Consider the following 26,879-nt stretch of genomic DNA (forward strand, 5'->3'; position numbering starts at 1 on the left):
AGACTGAGGCTGAGAGGGAAAGTGGGTCAGCCACAATGAAATGGCAGAGCAGTCCCTATGGGCCAAATGGCCTAATTCTGCTTCTGTATCTGAGGGTCTTTTGTGAACATAGGGTTGGGGGCTGAAAACTTTTACAAGGCACTGTAATTGAAAGAACAACATCAAAGTGGCTACAATGAGAGAAATAACACATCCTGCTAGCTGGGATATGTATAGGTAAATAAGAAAGGTAGATTGCAACTCAGTTAAAATAAATTATGATTTATATTTAGTTCTTTGAAGAGGTGACCAGGCATATAGATGAGGGTAGTGCAGTGGATGTGATCTATATGGATTTTAGTAAGGCATTTGACAAGGTTCCACACGGTAGGCTTATTCAGAAAGTTAGAAGGCATGGGATCCAGGGAAGTTTGGCCAGGTGGATTCAGAATTGGCTTGCCTGCAGAAGGCAGAGGGTGGTGGTGGAGGGAGTACATTCAGATCGGAGGATTGTAACTAGTGGTGTCCCACAAGGATCTGTTCTGGGACCTCTACTTTTCGTGATTTTTATTAACGACCTGGATGTGGGGGTAGAAGGGTGGGTTGGCAAGTTTGCAGATGACACAAAGGTTGGTGGTGTTGTAGATAGTGTAGAGGATTGTCAAAGATTGCAGAGAGACATTGATGGGATGCAGAAGTGGGCTGAGAAGTGGCAGATGGAGTTCAACCCGGAGAAGTGTGAGGTGGTACACTTTGGAAGGACAAACTCTTAGGCAGGTACAAAGTAAATGGCAGGATACTTGGTAGTGTGGAGGAGCAGAGGGATCTTGGGGTACATGTCCACAGATCCTGAAAGTTGCCTCACAGGTGGATAGGGTAGTTAAGAAAGCTCATGGGGTGTTAGCTTCCATAAGTCAAGGGATAGAGTTTAAGAGTCGCGATGTAATGATGCAGCTCTATAAAACTCCGGTTAGGCCACACTTGGAGTACTGTGTCCAGTTCTGGTCACCTCACTATAGGAAGGATGTGGAAGCATTGGAAAGGGTACAGAGGAGATTTACCAGGATGCTGCCTGGTTTAGAAAGTATGCATTATAGTCAGAGATTAAGGGAGCTAGGGCTTTACTCTTTGGAGAGAAGGAGGATGAGAGGAGACATGATAGAGGTGTACAAGATAATAAGAGGAATAGATAAGAGTGGATAGCCAGCGCCTCTTCCCCAGGGCACCACTGCTCAATACAAGAGGACATGGCTTTAAGGTAAGGGTTGGGAAGTTCAAGGGGGATATTAGAGGAAGGTTTTTTACTCAGAGAGTGGTTGGTGCATGGAATGCACTGTCTGAGTCAGTGGTGGAGGAAGATACACTAGTGAAGTTTAAGAGACTACTAAACAGATATATGGAGGAATCTAAGGTGGGGGCTTATATGGGAGGCAGGGTTTGAGGGTCGGCACAACATTGTGGGCCGAAGGGCCTGTACTGTGCTGTACTATTCTATGTTCATTTAAAAGTATATTTGAAATCAGCACAGCGAATTGATTATAAAACCATTATTATTAATGGCCGGAAAACTAATTTAAACAAAGACAGTTTTATTTTAACACTGACATATTGTAAGTTTGAGGGGGGAAAAATCTGATCCCGATCTCATGCTTAACAATCAAGGTTCACTAGAAACAAGTGAGACTGCAAAAAAAACTTAAGCGACATTTTGCTTGTTCGAAGTAACCGCATCGCATTCTGGATACAGCAATTGATTTTTCACAGAATTGTAATTTAATATTTTCTATTGATTAATAGTTAACCAAGGAGGCGAATTAAAATACAACTAGATGTCCTTAACATGAAATACTGTCCACGTCCCGAATCTAACAAAATGGATCGCTGGCTGAGCCTAGTGTTCCGATGTGAAAGTCCGCACGTAACTGCTTACGTGAAGAAACGAGGAGGAGCCGAAGGTTTTAAACAGGCTCCAACTCCCGATTCCACCGTAACAAAGGGCGGTATTTTGCTTCTATCGATTGCATTGAACTCTGAGCGCTTTTAGTCTTCTGTGCATGTTATTTCTCTTTGGCTGTTACTTCTAAATGCGCCCGGACGATGCTCGCCTTTTTGGGGGAAATATTATTCCCTCTTTCTAACCCACAGTTGGAGTTTATCGCCGCGGGGACGGGTCCGATTTCCCTTTGTTTCGGAAAAATCTAAACAGAAGAACAAAGATGCCGAACTGATGGATTTGAGCAGGGCAGAGACACAGACCGCATCGTCTTGGGAAACAGGTCAGTAAGTGAAGTTTCCTATCGCCCGATCATAACTCCACCCCTCACAGAGAAAGAGGAGTCAGTAGTGGTCAAGGGGTCCTCAGCGCCCCTTCACTGGCTGTATTTGTGTCTCTGAATGTGTTCAGGACTGTATTTTGTTTATTACACGATTTAAATCTTCCATTACATTAATGAAACAGCTAGTAAAGCAACTTATTTGGTTCTTGCTAGTATACCAGGATATTGTTGTTATCTGTATATATTCTATTGGTTGTAAAGATGCTTGAATAGTTTTTTTAATACCGCAGGGGGATAGAAGTAGGGTTGGGATATGTTGAGCATATTTGCCTAAACCGAGCTCTTCACAGACTAGAGGTTTCTTCACACTTCCTTCAGTATCTTTGGGGAAACTTTATTACGGTTGTTTATATTTTTTAAGACGCAGTCCCCGTCGCCACACAAGTAAATCTACTACGTACGTAATTTACTTGAGGAAATCTCTCTCTCACTCACACAAAATGTTCCACTTTTTCCAATCAGTTGGTCTTATGTGTACTCTGTACTCTGTAAACAAGGAGGTCGTGTTCCTTTGCGAGTTACACTGCATTTCGTTTCCTTATTCTCGGTTGCAACCAAGACATTGTAAGGTGGCAGCGATAGGGACAGAGTAGCTTGCGTCATTCTCTTAAAACGCTCATTTTCGTAGTTTATTTCAGCTCTCCCAATAGTGCTTTGTTGCCCAAAAAAAAACTTCCGAAGAAACGCTCTGTGATCTGGAGAGCGAGTACAGAAATATTTTTTTTGTTTTAAAAAAAATTGGTAAAGTTGGGGAAATCTACAGTTCTACTTGTACGTAACTTCCGATAATGTTGACGGAAGTAGAGGAGCCGCAATTACTGGAGAATTTAATATGGAGTGAGAGGCTTGGAAAGTCATCCGCAGGAGTTTTAATTTCTTAGCTCAATCGGGATATTGATCGAGTCCAGAAGAGATTCGCTGGGGAGTCAACCTCCTGGGATGACACGGTGGTCCCATCGAGAGGGGCTGAGCAGGTTAGACTATAGAAGAATAAGGGGTGACCTTATTGAACGTGCCAGATCCTGAGGAGACGTGCCAGGGTAGAAGTTGAGATGTTTTCAGTCCTAGAAGAATCGTGAACAAAGAAGGTGTTTATGGGGCCAGACATTTAGATTTTTTTTCTCAGTGTGTGGTTCACCTGTGGAATTCTTTACCTTTGAAGGTTGTGGAGGCTCGATCATTACAACTGTTTAAAATGGAGGGAAACAAATTTTTGAAAGATTAAGGAAGTGGGGGCTTTGGGGAAGAGGAGGAGTTCAGGCCTGGAGCATTTCAGTTGTGGACATGATGGTGAGGCAGGCTAGAGGATCAGATTGTCTCCATCTCCTATTTTCTTGTGTCTCATGCTGATTCTTCTCACTAGGCGATGGGTACATTTTGAAAAATTTACCCTGCGAGTGAACTTGAGTTGTAGCGACCTAAACAGATCGATCTGTATAGGTATGTTAGCCTGGCTTTGCCCCTTTCATTGATTTTGGTGCGAACAGGACTATATTAAGTTGAACCACAGTTACAGAGTCAAGGTATTACAGCGTGGAAGTGGGCCCTTCTGGCCAACATGTCCATGTTCACCATGGTGCACATCAAGGTAATGCCATTTACCTGCTTTAGGTCTTCGTCTCCCTTATACCTCCTATCGGTGTGCTTATCTAAATGTCTTTTAAATGTTTCTGTTGTACCTGTCTCAACCAGTTTCTCCAGCAGCTCATTCCATGCATGCACTATCTTCTGTGTGAACAAGTTGCCTTCACGTGCCTTTTAAATCTTTCACCTCCCACCTTTAACCTGTGCCCTCTGGTTTTTAGTTTCCCCTTCCCTGGGTAGAAGAACGTGTGCCTTTAACTCATTGTAATTTGATGCACCTCTATAAGACCACCCTACAATCTCCTTGTTCAAAGGAATAAACTTCTTAAAGATCATCTATCAGTAATGCCATCCTTTTTTTGCATGTGAATGGGGATGTGAGCCTGAGCTGGGTTTCTATACGATTCACCCTATTTACCACCCATAACTGTACCTCTGTGAACATCATTGTACGATGACAAGGTAATGCTATCTTCAGGTAGCTGAAGTAGTTATTTTATATTTGTTACCAATGCTTGTACAAACAGTTTTTAGGTGGGCTTTACGTTGGATCGTCCCTGAAAGTATTTTTAATATGCATGAGTACTTACCTTGACCACAGATATCATCGAACCAGTTGGAATTATATCTGCAGATGAAGAGGACTGATATGGGCAGTGAAATTGACCTGTGGATGCAAAATGAAGGATGAGGTGCTAGAATGGAATAATAGCTTTAAAACAAAAACTAGGCATTCATGTTCATGATGGAGGGGGTATGGTTGGAATCGGAGGTCAATGGAGAAAGAGTAGAAAGGCGAGACTTAGTTGATGAGGTGGATAAAAGACTTGAGGGGTTAGAATGAGGCAAAGAAAGAATTCGGTCTCACTTCTCACTGGAAGAGCTTTGGATATCTGGTGGTTGTGTTTGCATCTCTGAAGTCTGTTCTTCATGTCCTGCCCTTCATAGGTTTTAGGAGTTTAGTTGAGTGCTGCTAAAGACATGCTCTCCACTTCTGCTAATACACAGGATGGTTTGTAGTGAGGAGCCTGTCCACTGCCTTGAATGTGTGAGGTAGCCTCCTTTCAAATTGTCAGTACAGTGAACTCTGCTAATGGAAATAATCTCCACAGCCTGTGGAGGCAGTCTTTAATCAGAGAGCTCTGATTTGTAGACCATATCCTTCCTACTAGCTACATCTGCTGTGCTGCTACCTGTATGTCAGTAGTGAAGATGGGCAAGAGTTATGAATCTTAATGAAGTTAGCTGTTCCTGTGAGCAGCTGCCGCCTCCTCCTCCGTCATCTGATGGGGATTTTAAAAGAAATGCAGAAGCATGTTTAGTTGTGTAAACACTTAAGAGATCTTTAAAAGACAGCTGATGAGAGCACTTTTGTAACTAAAATTTTACATCTAGAGACAGAACCACTGTTTCCCATTTATCTCATTATTTTTACCGTTGGTTATTTAATTTTCTTCCACTCAGAGAATATTCAGGGGTAGTTTAGAACATTTAAGGGAATTGATGGTAAATTGAACACTATGACTTTATCAAAAAATCCTAGAGAATTACCCATATTTCATGATCTTATTATGATTCTCATTTTTTTGAAAATACTTGGGCATGGTTTTGCAAAATGCCTGGTTTTTGGAGAAGTTTGGGGAAGTTCATAGTTGTATCCAAATAATATTGACAGAAGTCGATGAGCCAGAGTTACTGGGGAATTTAGTCGGGGTGAGTGTCTTGGAAAGTTAGCCATACGAGTTCTAATTTCTTGGCTTCATTTGGGATATTGATAACAGTTTAAAGTTAGCAATCCAAGAGAGGTTCACTTGGGTACTGCCTGAGGTGAGACTTCTGACCAATCAATAGAGGCTGAACAGTTAAATGCAATGCTGAGGCTTTATAAAGCATTGGTCCAACTGCGTTTGAAGTGTTGTGAACAGTTTTGGGCCTCTTATCTAAGATGTGTCGGCATTGGAGAGGATCCAGAGGAAGTTCATGAGAATGATCCCAGGAATAAAAGAGTCAATGCATGAGGAGTATTTGATGGTTCTGGGCCTTGACTCGCTGAATTTCAGAAGTGTGAAGGCTATTGAATATTGAAAGGCCCAGACAGAGTGAACTTGGAGAGGATGTTTCCAATAGTGGGAGAGTTGGGACCAGAGGGCACAGCCTCAGAATGCAAGGTTGTCCCTTTAGAATAGAGCTGAGGAAAATTTTATTTAGCCAGAGGGAGGTGAATCTATAGAATTCATTGCCACAGACAGCTGTGGAGGCCAAGTCATTGTGTATATTTAAAGAGGAGGTTGATAGGTTCATGATTAGTAAGGGGGTCAGAAATTATGGGGAGAAGGCAGGGGTTGGGATTAAGACGGATGATAAATTAGCTATGATAGATGGATGAGCCAAATGGCCTAATTCTGCTTCTATGTCTTGTGGATTCATGAATGTGTATACTTTGGCATTTTAGAAGAATGAGGGGTGAGCATGCAAGATTCTGAAGAGCAAGACAGAGAAAGTGTTGAGATGTTTTCAGAGCAACTGAATGGGTCAGGAAATGAAGTGCAAGTCTACACAAACAGTATGGAATATTAGGATTTTTTTTCCATTGGTGATCCTCCTGTGTGGTCCCAAAATATTTTCTTGTGAAGATGGCAATGATCATGCAAAGAAAAGAATAGGCTTTGAACTTGCTGTCAAATATTTTATGAGTTCATAGCCTGTTTATATGTTGCATTGAGGATCTGGTATATCAAGAAGTGACTGTGGTTTTGATGTAATCAAAAATGTACCCAGAAAACTTACTGTACATTGGGGAAAAGTAATAAACATTTTCAGGAAGCATGGATATGCAAATATATATAAATTCTGCCCATGTGAAAACTTGTATTAGGGCAACATAGGGTCCTAGAGTCATACAGAATTGAAACAAGCATTTTGACCCAACTGGTTCATGCTGACCGAGATCCCTACTTAAGCTAGGCCTATTTAGCCCATTATGGTCCTATTCTTTTTAACACTCAAATTAAAATATTTTCTTAGTAATTTCTTTTACTTAAACCATAACTAATTATTATTTTATGTAAATTAAAAGTAAACGATGAAATAGCTATGTGGAAATTTCCCAACCACAATGGCTGATGATGCAATATTTTTCAGGTGTTGCAGAAATTGCGAAGTAAAGATTTATCAGCTGATTTTTGTGGTGGATGTGGGGTTGTGAAGGAATTCACAAAAACTGTAGCTATTTCTTGTTAGTTTTCTTTGCAACAGGCAATTCAGCCCTATTAGCGGAAGTGCATAGTAAGCCATTACCAGCGGCTGCCAGGCTGTTGAAACATTTTACTTATGTCATATATATTCATGAAGAAAGATATTTTGAAATGTAGAACACACCACTTCAAAGTTCCAAGTAATTTTTTTTTGTTGAAATACGTGTAGGTTCATTTTCTTGCAGGCATTCACAGTAGAACAAAGAAATACAATAGAATCAATGAAAATGTACACACAAAGACTGAAAAGTAACCAGTATGCAGAAGAAGACAAACTATGCAAATAAAAAAAAAATTAAATATGATAAATAATACTAAGAACATGACTCGCTGAGTCTTTGAACATGAGTCCATGGGTTGTTTTCTGTGATCAGTTCAATGTTGTGGGTAGAGAAGTTGTCCAGGTTGCTTCAGGAGGCTGATGGTTGAAGATCAATAACTGTTCATGAAACCTGGTAGTTTGGAACCTTAGCTGCTGTACCTCCTTCTTGATGGTAGCAGCGAGAAGGGAGCATGGATGGAAGGGGCCTTTGATGATGGATCCTGCTTTTTTTGTGGCAGCGCTTTTGTTGATGTGCTGAATGGTGAGAGAAGGCTTTTCCTGAGGTGAACTGGGTTGTATCCACCAACTTTGTAGGCTTTTCTATTCTTGGATATTATTGTTTCCATATCAGGCAGGATATACTGCACAGTGCATCTGTAGAAGTGTGTCAGAAATTTTGGATGACATGCTGAGTCTGCGCAAACTTCTACAAAAGTAGAGGCGCTGCTGTGCCTTCCGTGAATGATACTGGCGTTCTGATCCCAGGAGAGATCCTCTGAGATGCTAATGCCCAGGAATTTAAAGGTACTGACCCTCTCCTCCTCCAAGCCCATGATGAGGACTGGCTCATGGACCACCCCGATTTCTTCCTCCTTGAATGGGTCTTTAACAAGCAGGCTGGAATGACTTTTATCTGTACATTTTAGTAGCCTGGTCTTCCCTGCCATCCAGCTGTCTATTTCTGACAGAGTCAATGTACTGTGCACGCTGAAGATCCTGAGGTAAAACAGAAGAAGCCGGACACACTCAGCAGCTCAGGCATTGTAGAGAGAAAATGTGTCAAGGTGACCATTTTTCATTAGAGTGTACAGAAGCAAATACAGAGATTGCCTAACAGCGAACAGTTGTTGGAGAATCTCAGGGGGCTGAGCAGAACTGGGGGGAAAGGAATTGTCAGTGTTTTCGGTTGAAGCCCTGCCTTGGGACTGAGAGTGACAGGGGAGGTGGCCAGAATAAAGATTAAAAGGGGAGAGGTGGGATTGGAGTTGATGTGACCGGAGGACTGAGGAGGGATGAAAGATGTTAGGTGGGTCAGACCAGCTTGGGGGATATGGGGTGGTTGTGGGGTTGGGAGATGGTAGCAAGTGAATGAAAGATGGAGGCAGCTGCACCGAGGTTCATCACCTTGTGAGTTCCTGAGATCCCGAGACAGTTTAGGCATCTGATGCTTACCTGTGGATAGGTCACCAATAGTGTGAGGTCAAGGGGGGGAAGAGCGATCCGGCTAAGACCACAATGGTGGAGCTAGCGGAGGTGATGACACATCACAAAGGCAGTGACGATGGAGGAAGGCTGCAGCAGTGAGGGGTCCCCAGTCGTCTTGCATTCCACGCCTCTGGACCCTGACCCTGACCCTGATCTGTCAAGGACTGTGTGGTGGCTACCCATGCACGTTAAACAAAGTCACGCGCAGGCGCGCTCCATTAAGGGAATCCATAAATTTGCATCATACTCCACTTGAGGGATCACAAGAAGGATAAGATGGAGGGAGATGGAGGGAGACAGAGGGAGCAACAGAAGGATAAAGAGGCAGAGAGCAACGTGGGGGAAGGGACTGGAGGTTGGGGACAGCTGCTGGGCAGGAAGAGTTTGCCAAAAAAAGATTGGAGATTGCAGAAATGGGGAAACCAGGATGGAAGAAGAATGAAAGGCTTGTAATATGAGAAAGAGGGTGGGATAACTGAAAGGGATAACAAGGCAGGATAAAATGGGATAGCAATTGGACAGGTAAAGGAACAAACACTCCGTGAAGAAAGCATTAAATGTTAAAGTAATTACCTACAGCTGCTGGTCGAAAAAACTTAGAACACGTCCGAATTATGAAATTGTTGTACGTGGAATTGAAAGGTGAGGTGGTCTTTGAAATTTATTTAAGTGTTTGAGGTTAGAGAGACAGCATGGTGGGGGAGGGGAGTGGTAGATTAGGGAGGAGTGAAGCTAAGAATGAAAATAACCTCACTGGAAGCTTCGGGTCACGCTTGCTGCGGCATTCATCTCCGTAGCTTGCCAGTGGAGCAGCTGCATCTCAACTATTTAAAGAGAGAAATGCCATTGTGCAAATACCTAATGTGATCTGGAGACACGTCAGAACGGGGAGTGGCGGTGAATCCATTCTCCTGCTTTGTCATTCAGTAAAATGTTGACTGATCCTGTCCCCAAACTATATTAAAGGACTCGGGGGTTTTGGGGAAAGTGGTTGAAACACAACATCTCTGTCTTGAATTCACTCAAGCGACTGAGCTACGATTATAACTAAATGTACAAACTTTTGCTCGTCTCAGTTGTGAGTGACTAACCCTTTGTCACAAGACTCTGCTTCTTAGCATACGACTCAAGATAGACAAAGCAGCCTCTTTGGAACGACAATGTTAAAACCGTCTCAGAAATTTCAGTGAATTCCTGATTTAGTAAGTGCAGCAATCTCTCTGCACAGGGCAAACTTATCATTCCCCCCGATTAGTCTTATGAATCTACAGAGTGTTTAAGATAGTTTTCTTTTGGTATTTAGCAAATGAAAGGATTTGTCTCCCATCTTGTGTTTGTATTAAGAAGATATTGAATACTTTCTTGAATCTGTTCTTGAAACCACCTTGTTAATTTCACGTTTTGTATGGAACTCCCTTTGGCCATGGGGCTGAGAATGCAAAAAGGGGCTGAAGCAAGGATTGTAACCAGAAGGTATTGAGGGATGATGCAATTGATCTTGATAACTTTATTTTGCAATACTGGAGTTCTTTTACCAATGCATTTAAATGATTTGAGATAACTCAGCATGTCAATAAAGATACTGAATTTGCTGAATATCCATGGCTGGCAAACTGAGTAATCATATTGACGCATTAGAAATGTTCCAGATGGGCAGCCTTCATTTCTGCTATGGAACTAGTGACCTTAACAATCTGTTATTCAGAATCTAACTATTCAAGATTCTAAATTTGGGGGACAAAGTGACCTGAATGTGGGCAGTAGTGCTTTACATTTAGGAAAGAATATACATAGCTGATGAAGCAAATACTGTCATTGAACTGTCAAATAAGACAAAATTGATCCACTGAATAATAACACATTCTCTGTCACTGGATATGTAAGTTTCTTAAGTTGTTTAGCTGCCTATCTACAGTATGTAGTCATAACCTATTGGGGTTTTAGGCCTTTTGAAGCTAAGAACTCTTTCTTATAGTGGTCTTTTGTTATAAAAAAAAACCTCACGCTTGCATAGACTGCTTCAAAGTCTCTCTGTTCTTAGGTACTTGTGCCTGGCAAGCTGGCCTGCCCTGTTGGTGCCATGAAATGTCTTGGGCCCTTGGATGACCAGCGGCTTGCATTCCTCCTTGACGTTGCACTCTCCAAGGAGGCCAAATTATGGAAAGTGCCTCTTTTCAGGACTTGCAGTTACCAGGTAGCATGCTTTTTTTTAATCACAAACGAGAAAAATCTGCAGATGCTGGAAATCCAAGCAACACACACAAAATGCTGGGGGGAGTCAGCAGGCCAGGCTGCTTCCGAGCCTGCTGAGTTCCTTGAGCATTTTGTGTGTGTAGCATGCACTTTATTGCGTTTCTATGTCAAACTTAAGATCAGTTCTTTATTTTTGGAAGCCCAGCTGTAATAAAATATACAACTTAATTCTTTTACAATTTTGTCTCTTATGGCATATGTTTACTTTATTTAAAACTCTATCTTCTGGTTATTCTTCCCATTTTAATTTTACCTTACTTTGACATTGGAAAAATTCTCAACAGGATGTTCATTATTTATAAAATTTTAAGTCCAGTGTCTTACACGGATGTCTGAAAGTGGACTGAGAATCAAACCATTTATGCTAGAATCTGGATGATAGATCTGACCAGACTGGTTGCAGAGAAACAAACTACCTCTTATTAGAAGAACTTTTCATGGTTTAAAATGGAAAGGATGTTTGGCAGTTAACCAAAGAAATGGCACAAAAATTTTTAATTTAATCAGAATTATTTTAATTGAGACATATTTCTCAATTAATCTAACATCGATTAAATCTTATCTATACTGCCCAGAGGTAACTCACAGGTTAATTTCCTGACATTACAGTGGATTCAGGTTAATTGAGCCGTCGGTTAATCAGGACAGCCACTTATTTAGGACCAACCCTTAAAGAACAAAAATAAATTAATAGAATAGCTGGAATTCCCTTTTGGGACACTCTGCTGCTCAATTGGGGCAGGAGACAGTTGCCGAACAGTTTCTACCTAGAGTCAGAAGTGTGCACTTGTGTGGTCATTAGACACCACACTGTGCTTAGAGCGAAGAGTTTTTAAATAGCGTCAGTTGCGTGTGCTTGTGTCTAAAAATCAGTGAGAAATCATCAGTAAGACAATTCAAGCATTGAAGCTTGGGGATGCCAGAAGTAAAAATAAAATGACTTTCTGACTTCAAGTTAGGAACTACAAAGAGTTCAAAGGTATTGACAATCATCTTGCATTGAACATTGAAAATGAATATTTGGGGGATGCAATCATTGATAGCATTGTATGAAGGCAGTCCATTATCTACTCGAGGTGGGTGTACTGATTTTGTTCATTTACAGTCAATCAACAGAATGCGGCAGCATATACTAGATAAATTCCTCTGTTGAAAACTAGTAGGAACTAATACGTAGTTTTATCACACTGTAGTAGTATTGATAATGTTCTAATTTGTTCTCTATTTCATTTAAATACATAATTTGTTACTCAGTCAAGCAGTAGTTAGTCTTTATTTTTTTTGACTATTTCCATGAAACTTTGGCAACTGCTTAATTGGGCCAAAATATACTGGTCGCAATATGTCCCAATTAACTGGAACCCACCTCTCTTTGAAATGTAGGGCAATGTTGAAGTTCTCTGTTGATCTCACAATCAACATCACTAAGTGGGATTAAGTGTTCAGTCTACTTGCTGCTTTATTGGAACATGCTGCACCCAGTACGCCTGCCCTGATTTCAAGTTACAACAGTGAACACATAAGTCATTTAATTGCCTGTCAAATGCTTTGTGATGTCCCGAGTGGTAGAGGCAGATAGATTAGGGATATTTAAGAGACTCTTGGATAGGCACGTGGATGAAAGAAAAATAGAGGGCTTTATGGGAGGGTTGGATTAGGTTGATCTTGGAGTAGGTTAAAAGGGTCAGTACAATATCATAGGCAGAAAGGCCTTAATGTATGTTCCATGTTAAAGTATTCCATATACATACATTTTCTCAAAAATCTTATGTTGCTTATAAGTTGACAGGCTGGATGTTGGTGCACAAAATCTTTTAAAAGATTAGGCTTCTGTAATTTGCATCTTTGCCCTTTCAGTTGAGCTGCACCCAATAGATTCTTTCTGAGGCTTCTCATGCCTCTTTCACTAATGCCTCAATTCTTTTCGCTCCAGTTGGGTGCTAACTTTGTCTTAGCAGTGCTTTATATTTTAATTTTGATTTTCTTCATTATTTAAAATTTTGTAACCGTGTCCAGCCACACATAGCTGGCTATAATAACAAATTGTATGAAGTTCTCAGCTGGTTGTGCAACTTCAGTTGAGGGGCAGATGGATGGTTAAGTGCAAAGTTGTTGTCCAAGTTTTAGGCCATAATGCACTTTATATTGTGAAGTTTCAAGATCAAGGTTCAGATTTATTTATCACATGTGCGCTGAAACATACCGTGAAATGCTTGGTTTACATTAACAACTAATGCACCTAACGGTGTGCTGGGGCATGCCACACATTCTGGTGCCAACATAATATGCCCACGAAGCTCAGCAGAACAACACAGAACACAACAAAACAACAGCAAAGCAAGCCCCTTTCCATCCTTCCACCCACACCCAGGCACATAGACAGCCTTCCAACCCTAAGACAGGCTCCCGCAGTCTCAGATTTGGCAGACGTTGGGCCTTTGACTTCCCCACCAGCCTCGCAGAGATTCACAAACTCAATGCTTCGGCTATCGGCCTTAAATTCCGGACTTCTGATTAATCCTTTGGCATCAGCCCCAAGGTCCGTTGATTCTATTGAACACTAGGCTTGAACTCCAGACTTGCCAATGTTGGGACCCTGAGCACTACTAGGCCTCAAACTTTGGTCTCACTGATTTGCATACCCAGGGAGTGATTGGACCTTGTTTCTCCTGCTCACACGAAACTCCGAGTCCAGAACTTACTAACAGCTCGCTGACCTTGGGGGAAGGGGTGGGAAACTAGCCTGCCAGCCCGACATCCGATCATGGACCACGACCACATCACTGGCCTTTGAACGCAGAGCAGAGGCTTAGACCCTAACCTGACCCCTAACTCCCCTCTCTGTCCTCAAGACCATCCCTACAAACCTGAAAAATACAACCAAGGCCGAGGCGTGACCTCAATGGCGACTGCAGTGCAGTGCCATCTTGAAACAGGAATATATTACACTGTTCAGCATGATCACTAATCTCTTAGCAAGTTGATTTTATCATTGTAAGTGTATGTTCAATGATGAAATTATTAATTACTAATAATCAGCCCCTCTGGCATTGAAAATTGACTTACCAAACGTTGATGGAGATTTAAGAGCAACAATTTCACTTAGTTTTCTTTCTCTTATTACAAACATACACACACTTATATTTCTTAGTTGTATCTGATCTGGCACTGAATTTACCCTCTCTAATCTCTCTTTCCTCCTCAGTCTGACTAATGAATTGCTCCACTCCTCGGTCTGTGATATAATCAACCAACTTCTTCAGCAAATCATTAAACAGTGTTGTTTGAGCTGAAGGGTGTAAGGTTAAGCCTAACCAAGAGCAGATACTGTGAGATGTTGTATGCTGGTAAAACCTAATTGGGTGTGTTCATTCTGTTGGGGGAAAAAAATTCAAGCAACAAATTGTTTTTTTTTGTAGTATGTTTTAATGGAAGAACAGTAGTACATAACTCAAAATATTTTTACAACAAATACAGTGGCTAGAAAAATTGAAAATCCCAGATAAGACAACACCATTGCAGTAATTATTCCTAAATAGATTCAAGATTGTTTATTGTCATTCTTCAGTACATGAGTGAAAGGAGAACAATGATTGCAATAGTTTCAAAAGTTAAATCCATAAATGAAACCAAGAGTTAATTTTTCGTTGACAGCTCATGGGGAACTGCACGAGTTATTTTTGTTGAATGTTTTAGCAAAACCAGAGAAGTGACCATGAAAGCATCTGGGACATCCTGTTTCCTGAATAAGAGTTTGTTAAATATTTTATATATCAGGTCATTGAGGTATAAACTAATTTTGTCACTATTGTGCCTTGAATAAAATGCCAATTACTTGTTTCCACTGTTGATAAACTAAGGCTTAGACAGCACCTAAATTCCTTTTCCTTTTTTATTTATGGCAGAAAATTAAAATATTTTAACGTAATTGTCATAAAGAACAGTTTTCCCTGTAAGGTGCCTTTTGATTGATAGTTTATATTTTACATTTCTTAAGGATAATTTATAAATAATTTTCCTGAGATCAGGCATGGAATGAATGACCTCCTTCACTGGATGGTGAGCTTTGTTCCCAGCACCAGTCTCAAGGGAAGTTGGCTGTGGTTATATTCTAACACTTCCTTGCAAAACCTTCCTGTTTCTGCAACCAATTTGGCACTGACCTATTCGCCCTAAATTCTCAACAGCCCCCCTTTCGCCTCCTGACTTTACCACTTACCTGCATACCAGGGGTGACTGAGAGGTCAGTTGCCCCACTAAACTACACGCCTTTGGAAGAAACTGGAGCACTGAGAGGAAACATGGTGACAGGGAGATAGATGATCTCGACTCCAGAGCACCAGTAGTTAGGATTGAACCTGGGCCATTAGGGTTATGAGGCAGCAAGCCTGCTAGCTATACCACTGGTCCTGTGCAGGCTTCTCCCTCATTGCAGTCTTGGCTCCAGTCAGATAAATATTCAGCCAGGTACTCTTGATGTTGCTGGTTCTTGTTCTTTCTCAACTTTATATTTAAATAAAAAACTGTTTTTGGCAATGGCTGGTAGAAAACAGTAATCCAGCATCAATCAAAATCAGTAACTCTGATAGATGAGATGTTCAGTGCCATTCATCACGCTGTATTACAAAATATAAATAAGTTATTGCTTTCTTGAAAGATACTTTTTAGCAATTTTTCATTGTATGCTCTTGTCTTCTGGGTTTTCAATTTGATGATTATCCTTTTATTGTAAAGCAGGATCCAACTATAAATCCACTGCAGCGGGAGAATGTCGTTCTGTGGCTCAGGGACCTGTGCTCCAAGTTTGGGTATTACCCTGAGACCTTCTTTTTTGCTGTTAGTATTCTTGATCGCCTCTTAGCATCCGTAAAGGTAAGAGTTATTTATCCCGTTGTACTTAATTTAGACAAACTGCCTTTTTTATGATTTCCTTTGTGGCTTTTTACTTGAAGTAAAATGTGCACATCTATATTAACCTCTATTAACACCTTCAAGTTAACAGGTATCTTTAGATTTTACACTTGCTGGAGGGTAAAGCATCCCAATGAATTTCCAACTAGATTGCCGAGTGGCTTGGCAATACAATCACTCCTAAGGTCAATTGTTTTGATGGGGGTGGGATAGTAACCATGATACAGTATTTGTGGATAATTCATTTGTACTTTGGCTTAGTAGTTATCTCTTAACAAATTGGAAGGATACTTGAGAGGTGTTATATTTGTTGAATTAAAATTGGGAATTTTTTTTTTTTGTACAGCTTCTTGCTATCTGATTTAGAATAACATTCATGTAACCTTGAAATTCTTAGTGATTCATTTTTGAGATACGCTCAGTGGCCACTTTATGAGAATGGTGCTCCCCAACTATCACTTCAGTTACTTGGACCACCTTGTTCCCCAAGAGAAGGTCCAGAATTACTCCTTCCTGAGTAGGTTTCTCTGAATATTTTGTGGAGAAACTGTCTTGGATGCACCACACAAATTCTGCTCCATTCAGGCCTGCCTTTACCACTTCCTCTGGCAGCTCATTCCGGGTACTCACTGATTTCTGTTGAGAAGTTACCACTTTTAAACCTTTGGCTTCTTATAATGTGCCCTTGAGTTTTGAAATCCTCAACCTTGGGGGGGAAAGGGACAATGGGTGTCTACCTTATCCATACTGTTCATGATTTTACAAACTTCAGTGAGGCTGTCCCTCATTTTCCTGCACTCCAGGCAATAAAACTATAGTGTGGCCAACCTCTCCCTATAACTTTGTCCCGCTAGTCCAGGCAGTATTCTCATAAATCTCTTTTGCATCCTCTTTAGCTTCATTGTGGCGATCAAAGCTGTACACAATACCAGAAAAGCAGCCTCACCAACAACTTGTATGAAGGCAACTAATGTCCTTACTCCTAAAGTCAATTTCAGTTGAGACCCAGGCTATCACAAGAAAATTGACATGAAGCACAGTTAGGTCTGGCAAAGAGAATATTATAGTTGAATGGTGCTAAAAGTAAATGGGAACCTCCTAAAAGTAAATAATGATTTCTGGTGCATAATTAGTAAACAGGTAGGACCTATTAAGGCCAAGGAAGTTTGCATATGCTTGGAGATGGAGAGTAAATAAGAATACTTAATGTTTGTTAAGATGATAATGTTGGTGATAATAATTGGTAGAAATTGAGATATTGAGGTATTGTTTGGGATGAAATTGATTAGCAGGAGGGTATAGAAGTCTGGTTATCCTTAATGGATAGGTTGCTAGGTTAGGGAGCTTGCATTCCAGTTTGCTAAGGGGATTGGAAGTGGTGGGAGCAGAAGGGATTGTTCTAAGATTCAAGTTTTCTTTGGGTGTGATTAGGTGCAAGGAGATTGCAAAGTAGCCAATGCGACATAGGCGTACAAAGACTGCAGATGTTGGAATCTGGAGCAAAACAAGATGCTGCAAGAACTCAACAGAACAGGCAGCATCCATGATGGAAAATAGACTGCCGATTTTATCAGCTCTGAAAAGTCACGATCCAAAATGTTGACTATTTATTCCCTTCCAAAGAGGCTGCCCAACCCTCTTGAGTTCCTCCACCATCCAATGTGACACCCTTGTTCAGCAAAGTGAAAGCCTAGATTAAAAAAAAATTGGTTTAAAGACTGAAAACTCTAGTAGATATTTCTATTTTGCAGACTAGAGGATGGCAGGCTCAAAGTGCTGAGCTTTTCTATGGTGGTGCATTTAATTTTTTTCTGCAAGTTATTTCTATTAATTAAGTTTCCTTAAATCATATTCTTTAATAAATGAAGAATTTGGCACTGTTGTTAAATCACATCATACTTTCAATATGTAATTTGTCCAGGCACAACCAAAGTATCTTCGTTGCATTGCCATTTCCAGCTTGTTCATCGCAGCCAAAATCAATGAGGAAGATGAGGTTGGTTTTCTTTTTATTCTTATAGTTAGCAATGAGCTGGCACAAATGTAATGGACTGACCGGTGCTTTCTGTGCTCTAAAATCCCCTAATTGTGCAATATTCCATCATGCAATTTAATACTAACTTCGATTCACATAATACAATATTTCTCGATGTTTTGAAGCCATTTTTTTGGTATTGTTACAATAGCTGTGTGTAACATATTAATTAGTTATGGCATGTATGCATTGTTTCATCTAGATGTTCTACTGTCAAGTTACAGACATATAAAATTCCTTGTATTGCATATTTTTAGAACATCAAATCTGATTGGCACCTCTCTAGAACTGTGAAATTATAGGACTTGAAATCATGTTAAAACTCTTCAGATATCATTCCCATGTCTGGGGTGAAAAAAATGAAAATTGGCCACTGCATCTGATTTTTGGGAACGAAGTGCTCCTTGAAACATATTTGCTGCAATTTACCAGATGATGATTACTTCGCCACTACTCTTGATGTTATTTATTTTCTGTGTGCATACGATATGCTACAAACATTGTTGATTATTGTTTTTGATTTAGTTCCCTTCTCCTCTGACTAACTCTGCATTTAGATTTGATATAAATCTCATTTATAGTCCTTTAGTTTTGGCACATTATTGCTGATCGATAGGTTTAGTTGTAAATGTAGGTACAAAGATAATGGAATTATTTAGAGTGGATTAATGTATGCCAACATTTAAACACAAGCTGAGAAGAGTGCCATACATATAGAAGATGGTGTTCTTCTGGGTTTTTTTTAGCTGTTGGTGTCCTCCTTGTGGTGAATGTTGCTAGTATGGGAACTACCAATGAGAAACCACGACAAGGTGTAACTGTGATTCCTCTGACTAGTTCATTGTACAGTATGACTGAGGAAACGGATGACCACTGTAGCAGGACTGCCAATCAAGTTAAACTTGTTTTGGATGGGATGGAGTCCTTTCAGTCCTGTTGTAGCTACACCCATTGAGACAATAGTGTGGTAACAATGACAGTGGGCTGATCCTGTTTCTAGTCAATAGTGACCCCCAAACACTTCATAGTGACATTGGGCATAGGTTTGCCCACATCAGTACCACATGAGCCCAAATTTGGATGGGCAGCATGGTGGCACAGAATTAGCATTATACTATTATAGAGGGTTCAATTCCACTGCTGTCTGCAAGCAGTTTGTACGTTCTCCCCATGACCACATGTGTTTCCACAGATGCTCCGGTTTACAAGTTTGTAGGTTAATTGGTCATTTGGGTGTAGTTGAGCACCAGAGGCTCTTTGAGCCTTTAGGGCATGTTCCCATGCTGTATCTCTAAATAAAACTTAATAATAAAATATTGGCATGTATTGTTTTAGTACCCAAACTACGTCAGACTAAACTCTGAGCTAAACTTCCATTTACTGAGCTACAGTGGATAAACCAGTTAGAGAGTTGATGCCATGGTACTTCCCAGAGGAAGTTTAAAACAACTATGAGTGAGATGATTTCTCTCTAAAAGCCACAAGAATCTTCCTTTCTGAAAAGCCTCTGGAGTAATTTTCCTGACTCTCCAGTACCGATATGTCTCAGTCACACGGTGTCAAATGCTGCCTTGATGCTTCGATGCCCTGCTGTGGTCACTGTCAGTTTATCTTTAGAAATTCTCTGCAAGGTTGTAATGAGGAATAATTGGAGTAGCAGAGTCCCAAGTGAGCATGGGCACACTGCTAAGTATTGCTTGCTATCAGTTGGTTTGCGTTAACTTTAAAACTTTTTGATGATTTGCAGGGAGGACTGTATAAGTGAGAAAATATTTGAAAACAAGTATAAAAATCAAAAATCATAGACCATGTGATAGTCATAACATGCTGCTACAATGTTTTACTGGCTTGCCTCTTACATTTAATATTTTTTAGCATGTTAAGCAGAAATATTGAATCAAGGGCAAGTTTCTACAGCCACCACGTCTTCAAGATAGTTCACTAAACTTAAGAAAATCTTCAAAAAAAAAAAAGACATTTGGTCCAGAAATGGCACTTATTTATTAATTATTTCATAGGTCACACTCCTAGTAAAGGACCTCACGGCGAAGAGTGCCAGTGGCTGTTCTACCAATGAGGTTGTGAGGATGGAAAGGATCATACTGGAGAAATTGCAGTGGGACCTTTACACCGCCACACCAGCAGACTTTTTGAACATAGTAAGCATTCGACAGTCGAGATGTCAGATTGTTAGTTAGTATGTTTGAACTGAGAGACATTTAGACTGGTACAAGAGCATCAGCATTTTAAACTCAGATTTTGTATTTTTATGCTATTGCCACAAGTACCTGTGAAGCAGAAGCGTTACTGACATGGATACGGGTTTCTAAGAACATCTAGCAATAGGCATGGTTACAGTTCACTGTGAAAGAGTTGTCGGTGGTGGTTGGAGCTGCAGTTCATGCTGTCACTTTTAAAGTCTGAAGAGGCACTAGGAAGGGGGCAGGACATAACTTCTTCTGCACTGGGCAATGTAATACAGTGATGATAGATCGTCATTGAAAACATCAAACAGCGTGCCTTTGCGTCCTTGAGCCAATTTTACCCATCACACATTTTGGGCACCCAGATCAGGTCATTGTCAATGATTAAGCAGGAATGTCGGAACCTCCATTATCCACTTCCCTATTATTTGCCAAGATCTTTTACCTTCCCAACTCTTTGCAAGGCAAAACCTTGTATGGGATGTCATTCCTTCAATACTTATTTGGCTTTCTAGTCTTCATGAATAAAATAGCAACATTGTGTCTCTGAATGCACTTGCCTTCAATCCCTCGCCCGATTTATTAATGTGTCACGTAAAGTACTAAAGGTACAGAGATACTGTCAGAATCCATCACTGCCAGCTATTCATTGCAACCTCTTCACACACTGGATACTGGAGGTTCCTTCGTGATTTTAGTGGAGGACTCAAATTCTCAGATTTCCATCTCAATATTTTTTTGATAACCATAGAAGCAATTTGGTTGAAGTCCTCTACACAATTGGAAACTTGAGTACGACCTGTTTAGAATTGCCTTGCAGATTGCCAGGGAATAGATGATTCAGGCTATTGTTTGTTTGTGCCCAGGGTCTAACTGAAACCTTTGTTTCCATCGTCCAGTTCCACGCCATGGTGATGTCCAGCCAGCCCCATCTCCTTGAGCAGTGGCCTCAGATGAAGCCCTCTCTCCACGCCGCACTCTTAACCAGACAGCTGCAGCACTGCACCGCCTGCCACCAGTTACTGCAGTTCAGAGGCTCCACGCTTGCCTTGGCAATCATCAGCTTGGAAGCAGAAAGATTGACTCCTGACTGGTTCGCTGTTACAACTGATCTGCTAAAGAAAACACAGGTAGGAGCAAGTCTCAACATTACACGTATGCACATACAATAAAGATTGTTTAGCAGGAAGTCCAAAGGAGAAATGCCTTTCTACTCGTGTGTTAAGTCCCAATGCATCATTTCGTTACTCATTAAATTACGAATGTTACAGTCTTTTTAATTATTGTGCTGTATAAAGTAAGTCTTTTACTGCCTTCAGACCAATTTGAATTCTGAACTTTAGTCTTAAAGTGCCTTTTCTCTTTCATCTTCTACATCCTAGACCTCTTCCATTCAGGTACACTGGAATGTCATAGCAATGTAATTAAACATCATACATAAGGAGAAGATGCACTTGGCTTGTTTATCTTTGCTTGTACAACAGGATTATACACAGCTAAACAAAGGATAAGGGCAGACTCTGCCTTTCTGCTCACCTACAGCTAACATCCCCTTCACTTAGCCCTGCTCACAACAGAAGGGTTGATGAATGCCACTTTTTCCCCTGTGTACATTTCTAACTACGTGTACAGGTAAACAGAGATCTCGTTGAAAATGAGATTTAAAAATAAGCCACTTACTGCTAATTTTCAGTACCCTCCAAAACAGAAGGTAATGTAGCAGTTGATAGCTTCACGTTAACACTGACATTGAATTTCAAGCCCCTTTCACAATCAAGAGGAAACGCCTTTTAGATGCAATGTGGTCAGCAAAATATCAATGCATTGAAATTCAGTGAAGCAAAGGAATTAATGATCCTGATGCCATCAATGTTTGCAATGTCATTTTACATTTAAGCATTCCAACTAACATATATAAAGGGTACAGTTAAGAATATCACTGGGGGGGGGGGAATCAAGTTGAGATTTCAATCAATTAATGCATGACTCCTGTTAATTAAAAATGTAACTACCTTGTTAATGCTGCAAGTTCAATTTTTATGTCAATTGCTCTTTGACTCCTGTCGCCCTTTGCTCTGCGTCCCAGTAACATGAACTGCATATTACCAAATAATGTGAGCTGTTGCAATCAGAAACGTTTATAAAACTGACTTGGGGCAGAGAAAATCTATTGGTCTCAAACAAAATGCTTCTAATTGATAGGTGGTTCATATTGACATATAAACCACTTGCCGTCTCTTTCAGATTCACAGCTCAGAGTTTATCTGCTGTAGAAACATTGTGGAACAGCAGTTATTGCCACCCACATTGGTCTGGGATCCCAACACGCTCTATGTCTTTGATCCTGCAAGTTCAGTCGTTGAAAGGCAACAGCGGGGAAGATTGCTTTACACTCATTCAGGCAGATGTGATTTGATGTCTGATTCACTCTCCGGTGGAAAGCTGTGGTCCAGCCAACAAGCTTCTGTCAGCAACAGTACAACTCCAGTTAAACCAAATGAGGCAGAGGCAAGCCCCATGTACGGAATGCAGAATCTCTCCAGAGATACTATCACTGTGGCTACCGAGGGGATTGGTGATAGCAAGGATGTTGATTCCAGCACAGCTAGTTCACAGCTGGTGGAAAACCCTTCACCGTGTCCCCCGCTGCAGCCTGTGGATGATGAGTAAGTGGCCACAATAGGAGTTAACCAAATCATAGATTCATTTTTATTTTAAGAAGTTGTATATGTACAAGGGTAAAATAAATTCATTCAGTGACATAACTGCTCAAACTGGTACAATCCATTTCAGGACTGTTAGGAAATCAGGAAAATAATCCTCTACTGCTGGGTCTGTAGTAACAAAGCCCCTGATCCACCTCCATCCCAAGGGTTCTAGTATCTTCTCTAGGCCAAATTTGTATGTCTTCCATAGAATAGTTATCCCCGTGGTGAAAATGATCAGCTAAATATGTAATGCAGAACATTAAGCTAACAACAAAGAACCAGTACATTTTTTTTCTTAACCTTTAGTACGACTGACCTGTGCCTACAATGTGGAAGGTGGGAAGTTTGTGTTTTGCAGGATATCCATTGATGTCAACTTCCAGAGCCAACAGTACATTTTTAGAATATTTCCTAGTTTCTACTGGTTCATAAGGGTTTTGCATCGGTTTCCGAGGTGAATGTGGTATTTGGACTTTGATACTGAGCAGCTTTGAGTATAATGCTTCAGGAACATGATGCATAGGAGGCAAAGCCACTTTAAATGACCAAGATTTTCTTCCTCATCCCCTCATTACAACTGATACATTTCCCACATACCACAATGACACAATTGTGTAGTCTCAAAGTATTCCTTTACCCACTTCTTCTCTATACATGTCTGAATGCTGAATGCAAATTCTTCACAGACCAGCACAAGTAAGCAATGATTTAGAACATTTTAAAATTGTATTATAAATCATTACTCACAACATGTAAGAGTGTAAGTTCAATGGTAGCTCCAGAAATGGGATAAAATCTCTTTTCCATCTGTGAGTAATTTAGCTTTGACTAAGAGTCTTCTGTAAACAGCCACTTGCTAGCAATATCATTATGCACTCAGTAGTTTTTGTGAACTTTAAATATTTAAGGCTTATCAAGCATGCACAAAAGTACTTCAGAGCTTCCATGAAGATGCAAGGTGATCTAAACTTGCAATAATTAGCTCAATTTGGAGAGCAGTTTTATTGTCAGTGCCCACTTTGAAAGCAATATTCTTTAGGCTGGTGCAGAATTACATTTGATTGCATCAGCGATAGCATTTGTGCAGTAATTACTTTGTGTTCTGTCTCTTGTACTGCTTTGGCCAACAATGGAAACTTTCATTTGTTGAAACTCCAGCACAGACTAATAAAATCTCCTCGAGATGGACTGCAGATGCTGGAATCTGGAGCAAAACAAAAATGATTGGAGAAACTCAGTGGGGTCAAACAGCATCTGTGGGAGGAAGGGAGTAGTTGGTTTTGGGTTGAGATCTTGCACCAGTCCTGTTGCAGTGCCTCAACCTTAATCATCGACCATTCCTCATCCTTTCCTCCCCCTCCAACCCACCATGACCTCCATCACAGATGATGCTTGACACACTAGGTTTCTCCAGCAGCTTAGTATGAGCAAAAATTTCTGCCTCCTGTTTTAAAAGGATACAGTGTGCTACCCCCATCTTGTGGCCATTGCAGAAAATATCTCATTGTGACTGCAATGACAGTCTTTTGGCATCTTCTGGCCTCCTTGACTCTCACACCCAGGAAATTCTGAATTTAAGTGGTGTAGTCAGTTCTTAAATGATAGCAGGATTTTCAGTTGCACTTCTTTTATCATCTCCCTTGTATACTTTTAAAGAAATCCTTGATGTGCCCAAAATGTATTTTTGAGGCTTGTATTTTTGTTGGAATCATTCAATTAACTTCTGAAGAAGTATGTAAATCCTTCATGCAATGGCTAAAGAGCTCAAGTCCAATCCATATTTTTTCATCACAAACTCTTAACATCGTTAATTGCTATTCTACACATCCAGTGCTTCCTCCCAGTGGCTAGAAATGTACAGTTTACAGGATGCAGCCTGTCTTGAGCCAAGATTAGAAGATTAGCTTTATTTTGCACACGTTCGTTGAAACATACAGTGAAATGCACCGTTTGCATTAAATCAGCAAGGATTGTGTTGGGCAAGTGTTGCCATGGTTCTGGAGCCAACAAAGCATTGTCCAGGTCTCACTAACCCTGACTGTACCTCCTTGGAATGTGGGAGGAAACTGGAGCACCTGGTGGAAACTTAGTCACAGGGAGAATGTACAAATTCCTTACAGGCAGCGGCAGGAATTGAACCTTCTTTGATGATTGCTGGCGCTGTAAAGCGATGGGTGTCATGCTTCTGTGCTGCCCAAGTACCTGATCCCAATGGTTTGAAAATATTCCAATATTCTACGTGCCTTAACTGGTCAATTAACCATCCACCTTTTGTACACCGTAATTCACATTATAACATTACCGACTAATTTTGCCTGTGTGTTTCAAGTTGTTTCAGAATCTCATGCCAGTTGAAGCTGAGAGTTTCAAATCTTCACAATAGTAAATAAACCAGAGAGATTTTAAAGTTAGTTGCGCGAAATTCAAAAATTCACGAGCATTAAAACAATCTAAATCCTTTAAGAGGAAATAGTAGAATATTGTATTTGTTCATAGTCAAATGTATCTGGAACAAATGAGTAGAGGAGAAAATCCTACTACTTAATCAAAAAATGTTATGAACCATGCACGTAATGAGTCACTGTCCTGAAATCCGATTGGATTTATTTAATGCCGTTGACATTTTGAAATCTTTTAATAAAATGTGCAATTCTTACCTTTGCAATAGAGGTTTTAGAAATTTTCTGAACTGTAGCTAGCACAATATTCATAGAAGATGATTAAACGACAACAGCCATCATTGAAATATCTAAAGTTCTATACAGTAAAAGTGTCGGGGAGGGGGTTGGGGGGGAATCTGATAAATTACTATTGGCCATTAATATTACAATTAGTGACAGAAATGTTGTTTCACAGAATGGCATTACCAATAATGATTACAAGATTATAATTTTAAAAAATCATATCTTACATCTATATACATTTCCTACAACTTACTGTTACATATTCTGACATTCTCATTTATAACAATTATCAAAGAATGGATACCACAGATCATGTTGACCATGATCTCATCAAGTGGCAAAGGAGCGACATGGGCTACTCCTGCTCCTGGGTTTCTGATGTAAACTGAACTTGAGAAATACTTCTCAATACTTTTGAGCTCCTCAGCCAATATTGCAGTGGCAACTTGTGATTCTGTTGCCCAAATTGCGTATAATTGCAATTTTTCTTTGTATTTTTTTAATTAACAATTGAAATGGCCTTAATTTGCTATGCATGACACATTCAACTAGTATTTTATTCATTTGTAATTATAGGCCTACAGAAAATGCTCAAGTAAATGCTTCTGCAAAGCTTTAGTAAAAGAGAATTAATCTGACATAGCATTTGGAAATTTCTCATAATGTAATTATTATTTACAGAATTTTCTAAGCACGTTAAGAAAATTCATTTATCCAGCATGTAACCTAACATCAGGGGGCAGAAACAAATTAAACAGCTGTTTTCTTTCTCACTTTATCAATTGTTTAGTCACTCTGGTGACTTTGAGGAGGTAATCTGTACAGTAATGAGGATGTGTGCAAGATTCATCATTTCTATGTTTCAAAGGCAGCTAATGAAGGTCCTACTACTATAGACAAATGTTTCAAGCTATTTGTTTGTGTAAAACTACTAAGAATATGCCTTATGTTGTGTGTTCCCCTTCAAAGGGACACCCTGCTGACAAAACCTCACAGTAGTGCGAAAAATACAGCGGCCAGAAGTGCCCTCAGTGTTTATAAATGCTATATATTTTATTGGAAAATGTACAACTTTTCTGTGGTAGGACCAAAAACTTCCTATAAAAGCAAAATAAGCTTTAGCATCCTTTTAAATACTGTGATATTGATGCTATTTAAGCATAACAAGTATTTTGTATTCCTGACAGTTTCTGCACTAATTTTACTGTTAAGAGTACAAGTCTTGGCACTCTCCATTTTAGTAAATGTGTTTTATTCTGTATTCATATTTTAAGTTAACACTGAGCAGGTGATACTGAGCAAAATACTGGAAGCTCTTTAAGGAGCTCTTATCCAGCTCTTGTACAATTTGAACAAGATGTTTATAGATTTATTTGAACTAAATAAAACTGATATTTTGAGAA

The 26,879-nt window shown here is 40.1% G+C and overlaps 1 protein-coding gene across 3 annotated transcripts; it reads left to right on the plus strand.

Moving 5' to 3' along the window:
- Positions 1-1,934: 1,934 nt before the first annotated feature.
- Positions 1,935-26,879, plus strand: LOC140200527 (cyclin-I-like). 3 transcript variants are annotated; one of them, XM_072263994.1, is made up of 7 exons: positions 1,935-2,255; positions 10,723-10,875; positions 15,669-15,806; positions 17,767-17,841; positions 19,899-20,039; positions 20,984-21,214; positions 22,329-26,879. In XM_072263994.1, the coding sequence occupies exons 2-7, from the start codon at positions 10,762-10,764 to the stop codon at positions 22,752-22,754; spliced, it is 1,125 nt and encodes a 374-aa protein (XP_072120095.1). In that variant the 5' UTR covers positions 1,935-2,255; positions 10,723-10,761; the 3' UTR covers positions 22,755-26,879. The 3 variants fall into 3 exon arrangements, with proteins under 3 accessions (XP_072120095.1, XP_072120097.1, XP_072120096.1); XM_072263996.1 differs by having other exon boundaries at positions 1,936-2,255; positions 15,672-15,806; XM_072263995.1 differs by lacking the exon at positions 1,935-2,255 and adding an exon at positions 3,142-3,289.

Source organism: Mobula birostris, chromosome 7, assembly GCF_030028105.1.
Source record: "Mobula birostris isolate sMobBir1 chromosome 7, sMobBir1.hap1, whole genome shotgun sequence".
NCBI classification, from domain to species: Eukaryota; Metazoa; Chordata; class Chondrichthyes; order Myliobatiformes; family Myliobatidae; genus Mobula; species Mobula birostris.